At 45.4% G+C, this 22401-nt stretch overlaps 1 protein-coding gene across 1 annotated transcript in view; it reads left to right on the forward strand.

The window, feature by feature from the left end:
* Positions 1 to 21630, forward strand: part of myo1d (myosin 1D) — a 39937-nt gene extending 18307 nt beyond the window's left edge. The window contains exons 10-23 of the mRNA XM_058065897.1: positions 483 to 628; positions 1393 to 1507; positions 1579 to 1749; positions 4235 to 4305; positions 4678 to 4752; positions 4824 to 4956; positions 5015 to 5181; positions 6392 to 6599; positions 10964 to 11187; positions 11524 to 11662; positions 12082 to 12186; positions 12262 to 12375; positions 13963 to 14117; positions 20568 to 21630. Coding sequence (XP_057921880.1) covers positions 483 to 628; positions 1393 to 1507; positions 1579 to 1749; positions 4235 to 4305; positions 4678 to 4752; positions 4824 to 4956; positions 5015 to 5181; positions 6392 to 6599; positions 10964 to 11187; positions 11524 to 11662; positions 12082 to 12186; positions 12262 to 12375; positions 13963 to 14117; positions 20568 to 20724 — 1980 coding nt within the window. The 3' untranslated portion in view covers positions 20725 to 21630. The remainder of the gene's footprint in view (positions 1 to 482; positions 629 to 1392; positions 1508 to 1578; positions 1750 to 4234; positions 4306 to 4677; positions 4753 to 4823; positions 4957 to 5014; positions 5182 to 6391; positions 6600 to 10963; positions 11188 to 11523; positions 11663 to 12081; positions 12187 to 12261; positions 12376 to 13962; positions 14118 to 20567) is intronic.
* The last annotated feature ends 771 nt before the right edge of the window (positions 21631 to 22401 follow it).

The following is a 22401-nucleotide window of genomic DNA, read 5'->3' on the forward strand; positions in this document are numbered from 1 at the left end:
ATCCTAATAATAACCTAATAATAATCTAATAACATCATGTTCTGATTTCAACTTTATGCTACGAATATGACTTATTTCCCCCATATTATAATGTTTCTTGTCATATTGTGACTTAAAATATTATATGGCAGTGAATATTATGATTTTATTCTTGTAATATTGCGACTTTTATTCCTAATTTTTCTATTTTTTTCCCATCATATTTGGACTTCATTCTCATAACATTATTATTCTGCACCATTTGAGCTTTCATGATATCAAAAGTTTTTCCCCAACTTTCTTTCTCATTATTTTTTAGTAATATGATTTCATATTCCAACATTATGCTACTTAACTGCCATTATTTTCCTCATAACGTTACAATGTTATTCCCATCAGATGATGATTCTGTGAATATTTGGATGTTATTCTCAAATGATGCTGATGTTGTATACTTCGGGCCACTAAAAAGCCAAATATCCCCCGTTGCGGTCCCCCCCCAGGCCATGTACGAGCGCCTCTTCTGCTGGATCGTGGGCCGCATCAACGACGTCATCGAGGTGAAAAACTACGACGCCAGGGTCCACGGGAAGAACACGGTCATCGGGGTTCTGGACATCTATGGGTTTGAGATCTTCCAGAACAACAGGTGAGACCTTTTAGTGTTCCTCCATATTTCTTATTCTAGCTTTGACCATACCAGACGTTGAATTCAATATAATAATATCAATATAATTCATATCAAGTCATTCATTTATTGCATCTTTTCAAATGTGTACTTTATTCATTCATTGTATACTGAGGTAGTGGGTACTGATTTACAATATACAAGCTAATACGCAACATTGACAAAATCCATATCAAATCTGTAAAATATATGAAAAACAATAACAATAAATAAATAAACAATAAAAATAATTTAAATAACAAAAGTAAAAAGTAAGGGAATAATATTTAATATTAATATTTAAGACTCATTATTATTAGAAATAATTATTAAGAATAATTTATTCATTCATATATTTTTTTTATTGTATTTTTATTCTATTTATTTAAAAGTCTGTATAGTGAAAAGCAGGGGGATTTACAATGGAGCCAAGCTAATATACAACACTGACAAAATCATATCAAATATGTAAAAAAATATGTAATTAAAGAATACCATTCAAATAAGTGATACATTATTACGATTTGTTATTATAGTGTTTTTTAAATGTATTTTAAACCCTAATATTTGAAGTAATAAAATAACAAAACCACCATGGTTCAGTTTGTGCCCTTCGCTGCGTCACAAGCTCAGCGCAATGAATGATTGTGGCCACTAGGTGTCGCCAAAAGCCCACCATGTACGTGGCGGGACCAGCCAAACGATGGCAAAAAGTGCAACTTCTACACGTACCTTGTTTGTTGCAGCTTTGAGCAGTTCTGCATCAACTATTGCAACGAGAAGCTCCAGCAGCTCTTCATCCAGCTGGTGCTGAGGCAGGAGCAGGAGGAGTACCAGCGGGAAGGCATCCCATGGAAGCACGTACGTCCCACGTCTCGGTCCTCGTCTTGACTGTCGCTCACGTGACGTAAAAAGCTGCTCCTTCTCTGCAGATCGACTACTTCAACAATCAGATCATCGTGGATCTGGTGGAGCAGCAGCACAAAGGCATCTTCTCCGTGCTGGATGAAGCCTGCATGAACGTGGGAAAAGTCACGGACAACCTCTTCCTGCAGGGGCTCAACGGCCAGCTGGCCAAGCACGCCCACTACACCAGCCGCAAGGTAGGAGGCACGGTACTTCTGTGCCGACACAAGGGGGCGGCAGATGACTGGGAAAGGAAGGGAGAGCTTCCCTGGTGACGTCACTGCCAGCCAATGGGAGGGTCGGGATGCAGTGCGGATAAATGGGCAGCGGTGGGGAAGGTCATGTGCTGTCCAGATGTTGCTTCGCCGAGTCAAGCTCACCCCAGAACATTTAGCTCGGTGTTGGCACGCTTGTAGCTCAACCTCCAGAAATAAAAACACACACACACACACACATACACACACACCATGGCGGTGTGGTGCTTTATTATGAAACAAAGCATTGAGTGCAGACATTTTGAAGTGTCATTGAAGTGTCCTTTTGCACCCCTCCCTCGTCCTGTGCCCGTTCTTCTAACCCCGTTCCATCTAGTTTAGCCTGGCATCCTAACACACACACACACACCGCCATCACACACACACACACCGCCATCACACCATCACACCAACCTTTAAATCCGCGACACATAGCAGGTGCCAACAGGAACACTGCCAAAGTGTGTGTGTGATGTGAAGACCCTGAAGGCAACACGATGGGACTCCCGGTTTGTCCGGTGCTAACGGCTAATGCTAATGTTCCTTCTCGGGATTGTGATGCTTTTGCGGTGTTCTTTCTGCACAAATGACTCGTTTTAATTTTTTTTTACAAACAATGGCACCTTTCATTCATTTTTCTGCTGGTCCTGCTCCCTCGCCGACTGGCCCACATCCAGCCGTCACACCTCCACGTCCACTCTCTCTCTCTCTCTATCTCTATCTCGCTCGCCGCTGTCTCTTCCCATCACGCCACCATCCATCTCTCGTGCCCCCGCGTTTGGGACTCGGTGCTTTTCTTCTCATGCGAGTTGACTTTGGTCGATTTCTGCTCGGGTGAAGCGGCGAATCATTGACGCTCTTTAGCTCCAAATGGCGTGCATCGTTCCGTGCACGTGGAGCACTTTACCACGCGGGCGAACGCCCGCTTCTTGTTAGCGACGAGCAAAGTTGGACCTCACTCAAGTGTACTGAAATATTTGTCCCACTGAATGCTAATAGCAGACGATAATAACGGTGTAGTTATTATGTGTGGTTATTATTATACTGAATTAGCAGTTTTCTGCAGCAATGTGTTTATATTAACGGTTGCTGATAATCAGAACCCTCCCTTGAATGGTTACGTTTTTCCGTATGCAGCCTTCCGTGGAAAGCTGATGGGACCGTGTCCCCATAGCAACAGATGCAGGGTTTCACTCCGCTGTGTGAAGTTCCCGTGTCGTCCAGCAGAGGGCGTCCATCCAACCACACGGTTGTTATGTCACAAAATACAAAAAGATTTGGCCAAATGTATTTCTAGTGAAAAATCATCATATGAAACTTTGATGTTTTGGAAACATATGCTAAGAAGTTATGTATATTTTATCTCCGTTTTGTCGCATAAGGCAAAAAGACTATCAACTTCACTCTTTTTTTCTTTTTTTTTTTTACATTGTTCTTCTTAAATAATCTTTGTAAGTTTTCTTTTTGTAATATTTTGGTTTTATTCCCATAATAATATAACCTTTTTCTTACCCTAATGAAATTACAACTTATATTTTTTGTTTGTTTCTCTTATTCTCATGTTATGACTAAAAAAAAACATTACAACATTTTTTCTTTAATATTTAACCTCTGTGCTGCTGAAATGACATTATTTTTCTTCCTAAAATTCAGTTTATTCTTGTAAAATTGTGACCTTTTTTCATAAAATTTATTTTCTTAATATTGAGAATTTATTCTTGTAAAATTACAGCTGTTTCATTTCTGCAGTTTCTACTGTTTTAACTTTAGTCTTGAAAATATCATAATATTTTGACTTTGACTGAATTTTTTTTACATGGACCTATGATGCTTTTTCCACCTTTCTGACCTATAAATGTAATCATAATGTTGCATTCTGGTGTTAAACCATGCCAAAGGTTTGGGTGGAATACATTAAAACAGACCGGCTTTTGTGGGAAACACAAAATCCAAAGAAATAGAGCTGAATAGGTGCAGATTCTGGAAGATGTTGAAAGCTTTATGTGCTGGTTATTGTGTGTAGCTGCTCTATAGGAGTCCACAACTCAATACTTAACTTTTTTCAGATAATATTTTTTTTCATTATAAGCTTTCCAACATAATTAACCAAAAATGACCAGTTTATTCAGTTTGATTTCTTTTTCCTACTATTAGGACTTGTATTTTTTTTAATTATTCAATTATATTATTAAATACATTTATTATTAAATTATTTCTTTTATTTATTTTTTTAATTCTCGTTTTAGTTCTTTGTTCTAGTCTTTATTTTGACTTTATTCTATTCAATTCTAGCTGTTTTTTTTATTCCACACTATTTCACTTTTCTTTTTATGCCTATTTTTCATGTCATTGGTACCAAAAATGGTCAAATCTGTGAGGCAGCGAATGTTACCACCAAGATGAAGATCCGTATGTTGTGTCTGTGCAGCTCTCCCCCACCGACAAGAGTCTGGAGTTTGACAGAGACTTTCGTATTCGACACTACGCTGGAGATGTGGTGTGAGTATTCCCATTCCTCTCTGACACCCACGGGGAGAACGAGAGAGAGAGAGGGAGAGAGAGAGAGGGCGAGAGTGTTGAAATGACATCATCATTGCTTGATGACAGTCCCTGAAGCCGTTGGACGGCGTTCAAATAATAAATGACACGTGCTAAGCCCTCCTAAAGTGCTCGCCTTCAGCCCATTTGTGAGGGTTAAGTGCCCCCCTCCCGCTTCTCCCTGGGGGTGGGGGGGGGGGGCGGGGGGGGGACGCGGCCAGGCTTGATTGATCCCCGAGCTCCTCCGCGCCTCATATCTCAGCCGTACGCGACTTAATAGGATTAGCTGGTTTTACCTTCACCGTCCCACCGCCCCACCCTCTCCTTCCTCAGGTACTCGGTGGTGGGCTTCATCGACAAGAACAAAGACACTCTGTTCCAGGACTTTAAGAGGCTGCTGTACAACAGGTGACGCAACACATTACCCATGATGCTCTGCTGCATGGCCTCCATAGTAACGTGTCCCTCGTGATGTCCAGCTCCAACGCCGTGCTGAAGGCCATGTGGCCTGAGGGCAAGCTCAGCATCACGGAGGTCACCAAGCGCCCGCTCACCGCCGCCACGCTCTTCAAAAACTCCATGATCTCGTTAGTGGAGAACCTGGCCTGCAAGGTGAGGACTCGAGGGGGGTTTCAGCGGTGCCTTTCACGATATGACGCTCTCCCCGCAGGAGCCCTACTACGTTCGCTGCATCAAGCCCAACGACGTCAAGTCGCCGCTGCTCTTTGAGCGTGAGCGATGTCGCCACCAGGTGGAGTATCTGGGCCTGCTGGAGAACGTGCGAGTACGCCGCGCCGGTTTCGCCTACAGGCAGACGTACCCTCGCTTCCTGCAGAGGTACAGCACCCCCCCCTTCTGACCCCCTGCCTATGTTCACTACTATGACTTGGTGCAGTATTGTCGTTATTTATTGGCAGGAAGGCTGATCCCATTCCTGAAACGGTCCGTCTTAGTCCGTCTAGTTTTACCGCAGTTTCTCTGACATGGTGGAATATTTCCAGTCTTACGTGGAATTGATCTGATTATTAATTTTGCTCAGGATTGCTGCTGTATTGATTTACTTGCAAAACGGCGATGGCGTACATGAAGTGGCCCGTTCCATTCTGCAGTTACTGCAGTTTCTAATACCTGGTGGAATATTTCCAGTCTTAGTTGGAGTCATTGGGAATATTTACTTTGGCCAGCATTGCTGCTGCCTTAATAATTTGGATGAGGGGTGATCATGTTCATGAAAGGATGCCTTTTATTTTGCTGCATTATGATTTGGTGGAGTATTTCTAGTCTTACTTGGAGTCGTTAGCATTATTTTCCAACGGCATTCATGAAACGACCTTTCCTATTCTGCTTTGTTTGTGGAATATTTCCAGTCCGTTCTGATGACACGCTCACCACGTGTGCCGCGCTCACACTTGAGCTTATCGTGCCGTGTTTCAGACACCAAGTTGTCCAGGCATGTACGCTTCGGTCGCCATTGGAAAGGAGACGCAGGAGGTTGGAGGCGCTGACAAACAGGCGCACACCAGTCGTGTCGTTGGCGACGTGTCGTTGGCGATGTGTCGTTGGCGACGTGTCACGCTCGCCCACCGGCCTCTGTCAGCGCTGGGTCATCATCTTGGAAGGCAGCTTTGAGCGTGACTCGGCTGTGCGACGTGGAGGAAACTCAGGACCCGGGATGTTTTGAAGGCGCTTTCGCAGCTCGTTGACTTTCCTGTCAAAGTCTAAACGTTGCTGGGGTCTCCAAGCAGCGGCCATAAATCACACGGAGCAGAGCTCCGGCTCAGTAACTCGGATATTGGAACTGAAACCCTCTTAGAAATATCCTGACGCTCCTTAATTATTAGCCTAGATTTACTGTTGGCAGACACACTGGATGCTTTGTTGATTTTGTAACATCAGAGCCCTCTAGACATAAGGTAACACCCCTATAGTGACTCTTACACAATATAGTACACCATGTAGACTCGTTCATTGTTGTTGTTTTACTTCTTTTTCTTATCAATGTAAGATTAGAGACACCTAGTGACCCTGAGGCCCCCCCCCCCTGCAGGTACAAGATGATCTCAGAGTTCACCTGGCCAAACCATGACCTTCCCTCAGACAAGGACGCCGTCAAGAAGCTCCTGCAGGGCAGCGGCTTCGACCACGACGTGGCCTACGGCAAGACCAAAGTCTTCGTCCGCACGCCACGCACGCTCTTCAGCCTGGAGGAGCAGCGCGCTGAAATGGTGCAGAGGATCGTCCTCTTCCTCCAGAAGGTGAGACGACCCCCCCATCAAGCACCACGCCAACACGATACTGCTAAGCGGGTATTGGTCAATGCTACACAAATGCTACAGTAATGCTACACTAATGCTACACTAATGCAAAACTAATGCAAAACTAATGCTACACTAATGCAAAACTAATGCTACACTAATGCTACACAAATGCTACACAAATGCTACACAAATGCTACACAAATGCTACACAAATGCTACACTAATGCTACATAAATGCTACATAAATGCTACACAAATGCTACACAAATGCTACACTAATGCTACACTAATGCTACACGAGTGCTACACTAGTGCTACACTAGTGCTACGCTAATGCTACACAAATGCTACACAAATGCTACACTAATGCTACACTAATGCTACACAAATGCTACACTAGTGCTACACTAGTGCTACGCTAATGCTACACAAATGTTACACTAATGCTACACTAATGCTACACAAATGCTACACTAATGCTACACAAATGCTACACGAGTGCTACACGAGTGCTACACGAGTGCTACACGAGTGCTACACTAATGCTACACAAATGCTACACTAGTGCTACACTAATGCTACACTAGTGCTACGCTAATGCTACACAAATGTTAGACTAGTGCTACGCTAATGCTACACAAATGTTACACTAGTGCTATGCTAATGCTACGCTAATGTGCATCTTCACGGCTTTCCAATCAAATTATCTTCAGAAGGCGATTGATTGGCTGACCTTCATATTGATCCATGTGACCTCGCGCCGTCCTTCCCACAGATGTTCCCTTGTAAGGTGGCGGTGCACGGCACGGCGTGTATGCCATGTAAAGTCCACTCCCTCTTTTCGGGCTCAAACCTTTTTACCTGTCTATCAAACATCACGTCTGCCGCTTCAATCCACCCTGTCATTTCCTGCATCGAGGAATCACAACGGGATAAAGCGTGAGCCCCCCCCCCCCCCCCCCCTCCTCCCCCATCGGCTCCGAAATGAATATTTCATCAATTCCAGTGCAGCCAAGCACGTCTCAGTAAGTGTGTGCTTGTCACAGACATTCCCAATGGAATTCCCGGCCGCCGTCTTAATTGCTTTCCAAAGCGGCTCCGCGGTGTTCTCTGCTTCAGCTGTCAGTGCGTCACTCAGACCTACTTTTTCATCCGGGCCCGAGCTTTTTCTTCTTCTTATTATTATTATTTTTATTATGCACTTTCCTCACATGTTTGAGGAATATTGGCTAGCGCTACTTATTGTCTGAGTAGCCTAGCCGCCTTTCTGGGCAAAGTCGCCACTAAACTGTAAACGTTAATAACTCAATCCCGCAAGGTCAGATCTTCATCACAATTGGTACACGTGAGGATGACGACACCTTGAAGCTGTGCATAACTCACTTCCGCGACAATGGCGTGATGATGGCGTGGCGTTCCACCCAACTACCGAGCAAATAAGAGTCTCTCAATTGCAAATGAACACATCTGATACCAACGCCTGGACTGTATTTGTCCCTGATGACGTGCTTGCAGGCTGTTGTCGACTGTTCATCCTTCAAACGTCCTCCAGAGGTGACTAACGCTGCTTCTTCCTCCTAATCAATGGCGTCTTAATTGATGGCTGACTTGAAATGGAACTTCCTCGCCGCCGCATCGCTTCGGTCAATCGCGGCCGTGACGCGCCTTTCAGCAAAGCTCTCTTGATTGATTTGTGCTAACGGCTAAATCTTGGCGCACGCGCACGCGGCGTGTCGCTCGCCGGGAACAACAGCTCGATATTCTCAGAGGACACGCAGGCGGCAGTCGAGTGTGGCGCCAGTGGGAGGCCCCCGGTCACGCTTGTGGATCTGTCTCATATGTTGTATTTATTCCTCTTCTGCTCCTTCTCCTGCTAAGTCCTCACCAGGCCATCAAAGGAGGACCGCGTGTTTTTATTGCCGTGCCACAATTTATGCTCAATCCCCCAGAGTGTGTTTTTTTCTCAGGCCCCCACCCCCGTAATGAGAGCATTGTTGTCCCCAGGGAGGAGATTTATTGTCACTTTATGCTCTTTTATTCCTCCTCCCCTCCAATTGACCTCCACCTCCCTCCCAGGGCTTTAATTAGCCATTTGCTTGGATAAACACATCCCGTGCACGCTGCCGACGCCATGCAGCAGCAGGCTTTTCGTATGGAGAGTCACCGGAAGGTTCCAGCTTCCGGTGGAGTTCCTACTCTGACTTCACAGAATGCACGATACGATACACTCAACCTGCTTCATGGCTGCCACGCCAATCTGGATCCAATCTGGATTACACCGTCACGCATTGTGGATGTTTGATCCTTATTGTTGAAGTATGATTGAAAAGATATCAAATATAGTATAATATATTGTTTTTAGCAGTGAAATGCAGTCCAGCAGTTATTTTACATGTAAACATGTTTACATGTAAACACGATATAACCAACCAGAAAATAATCAAATCAATAGTTTTGAAATTATTCACCCAAAAATATCAAATATACTCCAATATTAAATGATTTATCAAGTCAATTCTAATTAGCAGTCAAATACAATTTATGGCAGTTCAAAAAACACAATAAAATAAACTACAGGAGAATAAATGTAGCAATTATTTAAATAGAAATTAAAATATATTGAAATATTTTATTCCTTATTAAAGAGGAACTGCACTTTTTTTTACATTTTTTTTTACATACATGCCCATTGTTTCCAATCTTTTCCACACAGGAAGTCGGCCATCTTGGTTTCCTTTGATAACAGCAGCATAGATAAACCAGCATCTTGCTGAGTCTTGGTAGCCAAATGGACTAGTGGTTAGCGACGTGTCATTGTAGCGTCTAAGTATTTACCATGACGTCTGTTGTTAGCTAGCTCATATTAACTAGTTTTCTTGCGCTAGATTGCACAGAAAAGGGAAAGAAATGATTGGGAATGAATAAAATTCCCAAAAAGTGCAGTTGATGTGACATGATATTATAAACTCACCAAAATACGGTAGTGCATTTCAGGAACGTAGACACGGTGCAAATTCACTGACTTTTGGTCCCAAAAATATATTTTTCTGTTCTTTTTGTATATTTATTATATTTATAGCCGATCCCAGCCTTAGCCGTAGTTAGCCTTTTCTTGTAAAAGGAAGAAATTGCAGTCATCATCAGCAGCGTGACTGAGCGTCCTCCTCGCTGTTGATGACAGCTCATCAGGTGAAGACCACCTCCTCCACCGTAATTTTAATATTCATGTGCTTCCTCGCTGCCCCCCCCCAACCATGGGACACATGAAATATTCATGACATCTCTATGATGCCACCCTGCAGCACCAGGGCGTTTTAATTGAATGCTTTATTGGCAACACTGTCTTAGACACACACCACTGATGCTAATCATGATAACATGAGATTGGATGAGAATTTATTTCACATTTCATATTTCCTCCAAGCCACTTATGACCCACAACAGCACAAAGGTAACATTAAAATACTTTTTTCGTATTGAAGCATTAAATTTGTTAAACAAATAAGCATTAATGGCACAATAGAAGCTGTCGGACATGAGCTAGCTGACATGCTACCATTTTGGGGACACGGCATCACCATGGCTTCTTATAGGTTAAGGCTAAAAGCTAGCTAGCTAGCATCCTTAGCTTATTTTCCATTAATTCATTAAAAAATATATAGGCAGAAGAGCTTAACTGTATTGTATGACACCTTACTAAAGCATTACAATGCTTAATGAGCTTTGAAATGAGCTTTAATGGCAAAAAAAGATGCTTTTGGAAATGAGCTAGCTTACCTGACACGCTGCCATTTTGGGGACACGGCATCACCATGGCTTCTTATGGGTTCTGGCTAAAAGCTAGCTAGCTTCCTTAGCTTATTTTCCATTAATTCATTTAAAAGATTTCGGCAGAAGACCTTAACTGTATTGTATGACACCTTACTAAAGCATTACAATGCTTAATGAGCTTTGAAATGAGCTTTAATGGCAAAAAAAGATGCTTTTGGAAATGAGCTAGCTTACTTGACACGCTGCCATTTTGGGGACACGGCGTCACCATGGCTTCTTATGGGTTCCGGCTAAAAGCTAGCTTGCTTCTGTAGCGTGTTTTCGATGAGTTTAGCGGAGAACTCTGGTAAGGATAGCTCATTTGTGATATTTGACACTGTATTAAGGCATTACCATTGTTAAATGGCTTTAAAATGAACTTTATTGGCAAATAATGTGCTTGGGGAAGTCATATCCTGAGGTGGTCACATGACTATCACTCCCAAATTGGACTTGTATGAGTTGAAGCAAAGCTTACAGATGTACAGGACACATTTGAACACATTTAAAGCCTTCTTGCAGGTCAAGATGATGTATGATGTGGTCTCCAGGTGTGGAGGGGCACCATCGCCAGGATGCGCTACCGCCGCATGCGGGCGGCCCTGATCATCCTGCGGGCCTACAGGCACTACAAGGTCAAGTCGTACATCCGCGAGGTCAACCGCCGCTTCCGCAACGTGCGCTCCATGAAAGACCACGGCAAGCATGTCAAGTGGCCCGCGCCCCCCAAGGTCCTGCGTCGGTTCGAGGAGTCGCTCAGGAGCATCTACAGCAGGTACGCATGGCGCATGGATGTAGCGCTCTCGCCAGCCGGGCCGTTCTCAATCCTGCAAACACACGCAGGCTTTTTCCACAAGCAGCCTTGACCTGAGCTGCAGGGGTCGGACGAGGCCTCAAGTCTTGGTTCTCATCCACATCAGTCGCTTTGAAGCACTATTCCTTGTGCTCTCACTCCATCGATTTTTTTTTTCTCCCCTCCCACCTTCCAAAGGCTCTCTGCCGCCTTTCATCCTCGTGGCGCTTTGCTTCGGCGGCGCGGCGAGAACTTTGCCCCGCCGCTGGTAGTGTCTCCCGATGGAGGAGGTTGATGTTCTTGTTGTCTTTGCTGCAGGTGGTGGGCGTGGACGCTGATCAAAGGCCTGAGCGCTGAGGAGGCCCTGCAGGTGAGGGCCAAGGTGGCCTGTCTGGAGGCCCTCAAGGGCCACAGGGCTGACCTGGGCCTGCAGCGAGCCTGGGAAGGAAACTATCTGGTGAGTAGACGCTGCTGTCTGATGATTGGAGAATGGAAGCGCAGGAAAAGAACGATCAATACGGCCAACATTAGCTTTGGAAGGACTGTGATATACAAATACGGATTTGATTGGGCTTTGTTTATTTGTCTATTTGTTTTGCTGTGGCACATTCTAAAAAAATAATAAGAAAACTAAAGAAAAAACAGCAGCAAAAATGGAATCAGTTTACAGGAATAAAGTCAAAATATTAAGAGAAAAAAAATCTAAAATAATAATATACAATGAGAAAATATAATGCCATTTTACTAGCATAATTGTCATTTTTTACTTATTTTTTTACTAGAATTGTTTGTATTTTTTATTACAATATAATACAGTAGCAAACAAAACAAATTAAAACAGAGCAAAGACCAAAGTTGATACTAATTTCTTCACAGAAGCGAGACAGTCCCGACGGCGCCGCATCTTTCACGCTGGTGTCCAGCGAGCTGCAGCGCAAAGACAAGTTCATGAGAGTCCTCTTCGCGTGCAACGTGCGCAAGGTGGGTGCCGGGTGCACGCCCGGCCGCCTTGTGAGTTCATGAGAGAGAATAACCAGCCAGGTTGTGTTTTTCCAGATTAACCACTTCCACAAGGCGGAGGACAGAGCCGTGCTCATCACAGACCGCCACCTGTACAAGATGGACCCCCTGAAGCAGTACAAACTCATGAAGAGCATCCCCCTCTACAACGTAGGACTCCTTTGGCTTGTAACCTTTACCTCGACACAGCACTAAACATAATAAGAGACAATAAGACTATAAGGTATAGGAAACCTAGTTACAACCTTGTAGATGCAGATTTTAACATTATTAGAGCCCTCTTGACATGACATAACACCCCTACAGCCACCTTTACATTGCTATTACCCGACATAGCAGACATAAAACAAAATAAGACATAAAAACTTTTGCTGTCCTATTCCCCAACAGGGGAACATTACTGACACCTAGTGGCCATTCTAGAATACTACATATCATCACGTCTTTGAATGCCTTATATTTCTATTTGACTTCATTTAGCCTTTTTGTTGCTTGTGTTGTTTGGTGTCTCGCAACCCCACCCAACCCCGCCCACCCCTGTCGGGACATGAAGACAGCCGATGGCGCCGCGGCTTCATCTGGACGCCACAGATGGCACCAGAAAGCGAAAGAGACAAGCAGCAGGTTTGGATTAAGCCACAGATGAGATGTATGGCGGTCCAAAACATTAGGCACGCCATGCACCGAGCCAAGTCGTCCACGGGAAGTACTAACCGACACAACGCCGTGACATCACCGGCGCCCAGCTCCGCTCCGCCTGCACCGTCTCCTCCTCCTGCCGTTGTCATGCCAACTTCCCTGGAGATGGTGTCACCATGGTTACAGAGCGGCTCAGCTGATGTCTGGTGGCGAGCAACGCTCCTCTCCTTCTGTTTTCGCTCCTCGCCATTCTGGTCCTGGTGTAAGCACACTGTGCTTTAACACGGGAGTCAACTGGCAAAGGATGTGTTACATAACCTGAAAGTCTCTCCACGGAAGGGATCGCATCGCGTCCTCATGGCAACCAAACCAGCAGAAGCGTGGTTGTGCCCCCGGTCTCCCAATGCCCACCGCCACCAACACCGCCGACAATGAAACAGATGGCGGAACAGAAGAGCGGCTCTCCTGGATTCATTCAGGAGCTCACAGTGATTGAGTGGATCAAGACGAGGAAACAAATGAGAGTGTATCATTAGCCCACTCATGAGGAGGCGCGCTGCCATCAATTAGGCCTTCAATATAAATGTAAACGTTCAGGTGGTCCCGGTTATGAAGGAGACATTCCAAGCTTCTTTTTATGACGGGAATTCCAAGTTCCATCACCATGGAAGTGGAAATGACACGTCTACTTATATTTGCTGATAAAGATGTGGGAGAAGAGGAGCTTATTCTTCTTCTCGGAACCGGCCACCTCCTCCAGTGTCCCTTGGGGGACACCAAGCCCAACTGTGAGACATAATCCCTTCAGCGTGTCCTCTCTCTGCCCCGGGCTCTCCTCACCAGAAGGACCAAGCTCCTCGACCTAGCTCCTAGTCCTGCCACCCTTTGGAGGACGCTCATCTGGAACCCACTGACCCAAAGCTCATGACCATAAATGAGGGCGAGGATGGAGTGTTTAGTATTGTGGCTCGACTCTCTTTCCACCACGACGGTCCGGTCCAGAAACCACATCAGACCTCACTCTCCCGCCTTCCCTCATTATTAAACAAGACATGTTACGCAACACATTATAATGCTTTGTAAACCTGTGCGTCCCAGGTGACGGGCGTGAGCGTGTCCCCGGGGAAGGACCAGCTGGTGGTGTTCCACACCAAGGACAGCAAAGACCTGGTGGTGTGCCTGCAGGGCCTGGTACCCTCCAACGAGAGCCGCATCGGGGAGCTGGTCGGCGCCCTGCTCAGCCACTTCAAGAGGTGAGAGGATGCTCGTCTTTGATTGACAGCGGAAGATGATGCAATAACTAGTAACCATTAGAGTACTAATGGTGAGTCAGGAGGGAGTCGCTGTTGACGGACTTCACGGCTTATGGGGGTGTCATTCAACTCCCCATGTCCAAAAATCCCAACTACTCCTTCAGTGTTCTTTTTGTTCAGCAGTGGTTTTTGGTCTTGGAACTCTGACATCTAGGTGGTCCTTGTTATGGTGGGGTCCTGAACACTGGCCTCCACTTCTTTGGATCTTGTTGTGGGGTCTTTTGTGACCTCTTGGATGCGTCTTCGCTGCACTCTTTGGTCATTTTGGAACCGCTGTTCCATGTTTTGGCCATTTGTGGAGTGGAAAAAAATGGGTTTCTATCATTGGGGGGGGGGGGGGGGGGCAATAATAACTCCCCATGAGAGTGCTAGCCATAAGATGCTAATGTCATATACTCTTGTAGTGTACTGTATGCTTCATACAAACAAACTCTTATAAGGTGAGCAGGTCAAGATGAATTAACGCTGGGGCCTGGGGGCTTGGGGGCCTGGAGGCCTGGGGGCGGTTTAATGTAGGTGGGCTCCTCTCCATGCCATCTCATCCATCACTGTCGGCGTGCACTTGAATCCTTGAGAGGCAGCGGGATTGTTTTTTTCACCGCTCTCCCTCCCCCCCCGCTGTCGCCACATGAAGATTTAACCTCCAAGTGTCCTTGAAAGAGGCGCAGCGCGTCCGCGGAGGTGGGCGGCCGTGGCCTATTTGCAGTATTTCTGTATTTCTAAAGCCTACAAATACAATGTGTGTATTTCATCATGGCCTTCAGTTTCTAAATAGCAGAAGTTTTTATTTTTATTTTTATTTTCCATTTCTCACGCGGTGTCGCTTCACGCTGCTGCCTTCTCGTCAGAGCTTTCATCCTTTTTCCTGCCTCCTGTTTGGAAACAAACCCTCACCCCCTCCCCGGTCTTGATGCGGACCCGCCGCCCCACCCTGCCTCCTCGCTCAGGAGGACATCAAATATTTAAAGCTGTGCTGCTGTTGATGTCTATTTTTAGACCGCAGCGCCCCCACCCCATGTGTGTTTTAAAGCCTTCTCCTGTCTTATTAGCTACTCTTAATGGACAAAAGTGTTGGGACACGTCTCATCGGTGAACAGGGGTGTCCAACATGTGGCCCGCAGTCTTTAATAAGTACAAATCCATTATATTGTTGGTGTTTTGTTTTTTTCTCCGTCACTTCCTGGTGACCTCTTGACCTCCTGACTGCAAGAGTCAGCAGTCCGTCCTTCATTGGTCACATGATGCCTTCACAGTACGTGATGTGCACCCGATGGTAAGTGGTGCCTTCATGTGCATATTTAAGCATGGACATCTCAGCATCAAAAAAAGTGCTTTTTCAAGGAAATGTGTCAAAGTGCGTTTTAGCTGCCGCTAAGAATGACACGCCAACAGGAAGATGAGCTGATGTCCTCCTCACCAAGGTCACACTTTCTGCTGAATCAAACCTTCCTCGTGGAAATCACTCTCCTCCCTCCCTCACTCCCTCCTTTCCTCCTTTCCTCTCCCCTCCTCTTCTCCGTCTTCTCTCTACAGTCGTCTTCCTCCTGTTGCCTTCTTCCATCCTTCATGCAACTTCTCCTCTTCTTCCTCCCTTCCATCCCACCTTCCCTCCCTTGTCTTCCTTCCATCCTTCCTTCTCTGTCTCCATCATCCATCCATCCATCCACCAGCTGCACAGCTCCTTTTGCTCCTCCCGCCTCTCCTCCCCCCAGGCTTTGTTTTTCACCTCGCATTCCGCTTCTTTCTCCCCCCCGCTTATTCTTTCTGGGGCACTGCAGATGCAGTTGCCATGGCGACGGCTGCCTCCGTGTGTCTGATAAGTAAGCGATCCATTAATAACCCTGCTAGCTTGCTAGTCCATGTACACGCATACACAGAGCGACGGTCAACTGCATTTGGCCGCACCAAAGCAGGGGTGTCCTAACTTCTTCACCACGGGACATGGACTGAAAAACAATGGCTGCCACTGGCCACTTTGGCTTTTTGTGGTAGATATGAGTTCTATATGAGTTCTATAGATATAGATACAAGTTCTATACATTCAAGAAGAGACATTCATCTTTGTCCTTGGCCCCCTTTCTTTTCAAATATCATTCATCCATCTTACTTTGATTATCTGAGGCCGAGTGGTTAGCATGCAGGCCACACGGCTAGGAGACCCGAGTTCAATTCCACCCTCGAGTTTGCATGTTCTCCCCGTGCATGCGTGGGTTTTCTCCGGGTACTCCGGTTTCCTCCCACATTCCAAAAACATGCTAGGTTAATTGGCTACTCCAAATTGTCCATAGGTATGAATGTGAGTGTGAATGGTTGTTTGTCTATATGTGCCCTGTGATTGGCTGGCCACCAGTCCAGGGTGTACCCCGCCTCTCGCCCCAAGACAGCTGGGATAGGCTCCAGCACCCCCGCGACCCTCGTGAGGATAAGCGGAAGAAAATGAATGAATTTCCATTTTTGCTGTTGCCGTTTAGTTTTCTTGTTAAATGATATTTTTAGAATGTACTGTGGGCCTCAAAAGTCCCCTGGGCCGCACTTTGGATAAGGGTAAGTTTGCAAATTGAGACACCACCGTGATCCGTACTTTCACTTTCACTTTCTTATCTTGCTTGTGTTCAAGGGCCATTGTGTAAAACGTTGCTGCAGAAGCAGCCATCTTGAATGGACGCCATCTTCTCGCCATGTTCCACCCAGCAACACCCCCACCCCACGGTCAGGACAAGGATGATTACCTTTACCCGCTCCCTCCTCGGCCTCTCTAAAACAGATCCTTCCTTCCCGCCATCGCTCTCCACTTGTCGCAATCCTGCCGCCGCACCTTATGACCTCATTTCCTCCACGCCATCCATCCTCTTCCACGCCTTGGTCTCATCTCTCATCATTTGGTGGCTTTACTCCTTCATTTGTCCTCTCTTCCCGCTGATGACCTTTCAAGTGCTGACACAAAGATGCTAACACACAGTGCTAACAGAAGCTAGCATCCTTATTGTTACATGCTTCCACATAAACGATAGTAACAGTGACCGTCCATGCACGGCCTCCCTGAGCAAGAGAGTGCTCGCCATCTGTGGAGCTGCCCCCCCCCCCCCCCCCCCCTTCGCCGTGTTTCCGGTTGAGCTTCGCCTCCCGCTGAGCCAACAGACGACTGGCGTTTGTTTAAGTGTGGATTCCCGGCAGCAGCTGTTATTGACAAACGCCATTCACCCGCCGTCTCGCGGGGATTCGGGCAGACGATGGCCACATGTCACCAGAACGGCCTCCCGCCGGGTCGCACCACGTCGTCGATCCTCGTTTTCTCGTCAGGGACGGGTTGCGATGCCGTTCACGTCCACGGTTATTTTAAATGTGGCAAAATCACTGCAGCATATGGCGCCGCCTTAAATACATTGAACTCATTATCCGATAACGATATCTCACTCAAAATGACGTGGTGGAATGAACACATGACGCTTCGTTTACTGCCATGCCCGCAAATAAATGACACAAATACCACAGTATGGAATACTATAATAGAATTATAGGAAAAGTGGGAAAAAACATGACATGTGACTTGGAGTGAAGCTTGTTGCTGGGTGGAGCCGATGGCGTTATCTTTTCATATCAGGGATATAAACAAAGGACTTTTTTGTGTTTTGGGGGTTTGGGGACCCCCCAAAAGCGAGGAACTACGTTGTAGACTCAATATTTGTGTGAACCCCCAACTGTAATTTCAGGTTCGAGGTCGTTCTTTCATAACACGTTGGTAAATTACATTAGGGGTGTCCAAGATGTGGCCTGTGGCGCATTTTGAAAACATAATTTAACAAGAAAACAGAGCAAAAATGAATCAAGGACTAAAGTCATAATTACGAGAAAAAAGTATATGTTATAAAATGTGAAAAAATTATGTCTTTGTAGCATGGAGTGAAAATATTTAGAAAAAAATATATTTTATTTTCCTAAATAGTAATATTATGAGAACCAAACAAAATGAAGTTGTCATTTTGGAAAATGAGATTGGGGAAAAAGTTGTAATATTATTGGAATAAAGTCATAATATTATGAAAAGACAATTGAAGCAGAAAGTTGAAATATTTGCAAAATATATGAAGAAGGGGGCATCGGGGTAGCGGATATTAGCCTGTGTGGAACAAACGAAGGCCACAATGAAAGCGAATCTAGTCTCCCGTATGAAAGGGAGCGTTATAATCCTCATGAAGGCAGGATTAACTGCAAGGCTGCAGGATTAATGCAGCATTAGTTTGATCTACATGCAGCTAATTAGCATGCTAGCCCTGCCCTGTGTGCATGCTACTCGCGTGCTACACACGATCTTACGATCATACGATGCACTCGCCAAACCTGCATGCCAACACCTCCAATTCTTAGTGGAGTTTTAAGTGTAACGTGTGACCCCATAGACACCCCAAACGGGGTCACTAGACCTCCCAGACATGCACCCCTACAACCCCCGTAATGTAAAGTATGTTCCTAAACCCCCCCAAACATGTGTGATGTCCCTAGACCCCCCAAAGATGTGTCCTTCGCCTCCAAGTGTGTCCATAGACCCCCCCTAACCTTGTCCCTAACCCCCCCAAATGTGTGTCCCTAAACTTTCTCAAACGTGTGTCTCTAGAATGTGTCCCTAGATGTCCTCAAAATGTGTCCCTCGACCCCCTAAACCTGTGTCGCTACATTTCCTCAAATGCGGGTCCCAAGACTCCCCCAAACATGCGTCCCGAGACCCCTCAAAATGTGTTTGACTAGAGCCCCCAAACGTGTGTCCCTCAACCCCCTTCAAATGTCTGTCCCTACATACCACCAAACATGCGTCCCTAGACCCCACCCCCCCAAGCATGTGTATCTAGAACCTTCCAAATGTGCATCCCTAGTCCCCCCCAAATGTGCATCCCTAGACCCCACCCCAAATGTGCATCCCTAGTCCCCCCAAATGTGTATCCCTAGAACCCCTCCAAATCTGCCACTAGACATTCCCAACCTGTGTCCCGAGACCCTCAGATGTGTTTTCTTAGACCCATCAAACATGCGTCCCCAGACCCACCAAACAACGTATGTCCCTAGAGCCTCCCTAGACCCCCTCCAAATCTGTGTCACTAGACTTTCCCAAACATGTGTCCCAAGACCCCCAAATGTGTTTTCGTAGACCCACCAAACAGGTGTCCCAAGACCCCCCTCCAAACACGTGTCCCCACCTGGACCCCCCCAAACGTGATACAAATATGTTTTTTTTTTTTTAAAGGCTTCTCTACACGTCTTCATGTAAAACACGGGGCTTGGTGGGGTTCATGCACACCACTCTAAAAATACAAATACAAAAATAAGCAGGCTCCGCCACCCCCTCCCTGGCCTTCTCATGTATATTCAGTAGGTGATCATGTGGGGAGGGGGTGGAAGGAAGGATGGAAGGAAGGAAGGAAGGATGCGCAGGTCTCCTTTTTAGACGATGACTCACTCTGCCGGGAAATAACTGGGATCTTCCCGTCTCTCCGACTCTTCCTGCTTCACCTTGTGATCATAGTGTCCATAGTGGCCCCCATCCCCCAACCCGTTTTCCAGTATGAGTCAGTCTCTCAGGGCTTCCCAGTTTTACTGTGGGGGGGTCGTAAGAACCTAATGGGAAACCTAATGGGAGTCATCCATTGACTTTCAAACATTTCTATTTTTATTTACATTGTGTCTTTTTGCTGTCTATTTGTGTGTGTGTGTGTGTGTGTGTGTGTGTGTGTGTGTGTGTGTGTGTGTGTGTGTGTGTGTTTGCCCTTCAGGCCAAGCGCAGCATCCCTTGGCATTTCACCAACACACACACAGTAGCCGCTTTGGCTGGCAGCCATGACAGACGGAGGCATTGGGCTGGGGTGTTTCCATGGCAACCATCAGCAACATCTCCCCATCCGGAGTGTAGCGTGTCTGTTTATGACTTATTGTGGTTGCATGTTGCATAACGCAAGTCCGTCGTCAGGTCGTAAACGTGTTAAGAGATGCTGGTGATTAGCCCCGCCTCCCTAAGCCCCGCCTTGCGGTCAATCAGGAGGCCCCTGAACAGGAAGTGCCAGTCTCTAAAAGCCAATCAGACGCTTTGTTGTTTTCCAACTTGTTCCTTCTCTTCATCTTTGTCCATCCATCCATTTTCTATGCCGCTTAGCCTCACTAGGGCCGCAGGGGTGCTGGAGCCTATCCCGGTTGACTTCGGCCAAGAGGCGGGGTACACCCTGGACGGGTCTCCAGCCAATCGCAGGGCCCCTTCAACTTTGTTTGGTTGATTGTTCTGATGTTTCCTAGACAGACATTTATCTGTGGCGGTCCATATGTGTCTGTGGCGGTCCACCACCTTTACAGAGCAACCAATGTGCTGCCTTGCATGTGTGACCATGACTAATGGCGGTTGTGTTTCAGCGAGCGGCGGCGGCTGCAGGTCAACATCGTCAGCCCCATCCAGTGCAGCATGAACGGCAGGAAGTGCACGGTGGTGGTGGAGCCCAACATCAACCAATCGCAGCCCGACTTCACCAAGAACCGCTCGGGCTACGTGCTGGCCGTGCCCCACAACTGAGGCTGTGGAAGGGGGGGGGGGGCCCTCTCCTCCCGCACCCCCCCAGCAGGCCGGGAAGGTGATAGACTCTGTCTTGGTTTAATATGTCGGCAAACGGCTGCAGCCGTCTGCCTGTTGTGGGCGGGGTTACGTAATCGTCCAATCACACGCCAAGTTACACCCCGCCTCTTATTAGCACTACTGGAAGTCTTTCATGTTTTTCTTTGTTCATCCCAAATCAAACGCCTTGCTTTGTGCAATATTCATGTCCCAAAAGTCCCTCCCTTGTCCATGTTTTAGGACGAGGGATTTCCTTAAGGTGGAACATTACTTCATCCAAGATGAGAAGAGTTCTTCTAAAATCAAAGATTATTTGGGAGAATAATCCTAAAATGGAGGATTGATGTCAAGGTGGGAAGATTCATTCTAAAACTTTCTGAGATGGCAGATTAACCCAAAATGCAAGATCAATCTTAAACTGCTGGATTAGTTCCAAGCTTGTAAGATTAATTCTAAAATGGAAGATTAATTTTTAAATTGGATTAATTCTAAGGTGGAAGATTGATTCTAAGGTGGAAGATTCATTCTAAAATAAGATGTCTAAAATTGAAGATTAATTTTTTTAATTGGATTAATTCTAAGGTGGAAGATTGATTCTAAGGTGGAAGATTCCTTCTAAAATAAGATGTCTAAAATTGAAGATTATTCACAAAATGGAAGATTATTTCTAAAATTTGATTCATTCTAAAATGGAAGATTAATCCCACAATGGAAGATTATTTCTAAAATGTTATTAATTCTAAAATGGAAGATGGATTCTGAAGTGAAAGATTTGTTCTAAAATAAGATTAATTCTAAAATGGAAGATTAATGCCAAAATGGAAGATTATTTCTAAAATTTGATTAATTCTAAAATGGAAGATTAATCCCACAATGGAAGATTATTTCTAAAATGTGATTAATTCTAAAATGGAAGATGGATTCTGAAGTGAAAGATTTGTTCTAAAATAAGATTAATTCTAAAATGGAAGATTAATCCCAAAATGGAAGATTATTTCTACAATTTGATTCATTCTAAAATGGAAGATGGATTCTGAAGTGAAAGATTTGTTCTAAAATAAGATTAATTCTAAAATGGAAGATTAATCCCAAAATTGAAGATTATTTCTACAATTTGATTCATTCTAAAATGGAAGATGGATTCTGAAGTGAAAGATTTGTTCTAAAATAAGATTAATTCTAAAATGGAAGATTAATGCCAAAATGGAAGATTAATTCTACAATTTGATTAATTCTAAAATGGAAGAGGCATTCTGAAGTGAAAGATTGGTTGTAAAGTAATTAATTGTAAAATGTAAGATTAATCCCAACATGTCAGATTCAAAGTGCGAGATGAATTCCAAGATGGAAGATGAAGTTCCTGGTTTGGGATGAGGTGTATAGAAGATGTGATGAAGATGTGTTTTGATGAGGAGTAAGTTTAGTGTGTTGAGATGTGTTGATCACGTCTGCAACAAACATTTAAGTTAATTTAAACGGACACATGTGCACACACACACACACACACACACACACACTGACTGCACCCAAATGTGACATCACGTCTCTGAGAGACGCTAACATGCTAACACAGTGTAGTAGCGGTTAGAAAAAAAGCCAAATGACACACACACACACACACCAACGTGCACGTCCCGC

Source organism: Doryrhamphus excisus, chromosome 3 (assembly GCF_030265055.1).
Source record: "Doryrhamphus excisus isolate RoL2022-K1 chromosome 3, RoL_Dexc_1.0, whole genome shotgun sequence".
In the NCBI taxonomy this organism is placed as follows: domain Eukaryota; kingdom Metazoa; phylum Chordata; class Actinopteri; order Syngnathiformes; family Syngnathidae; genus Doryrhamphus; species Doryrhamphus excisus.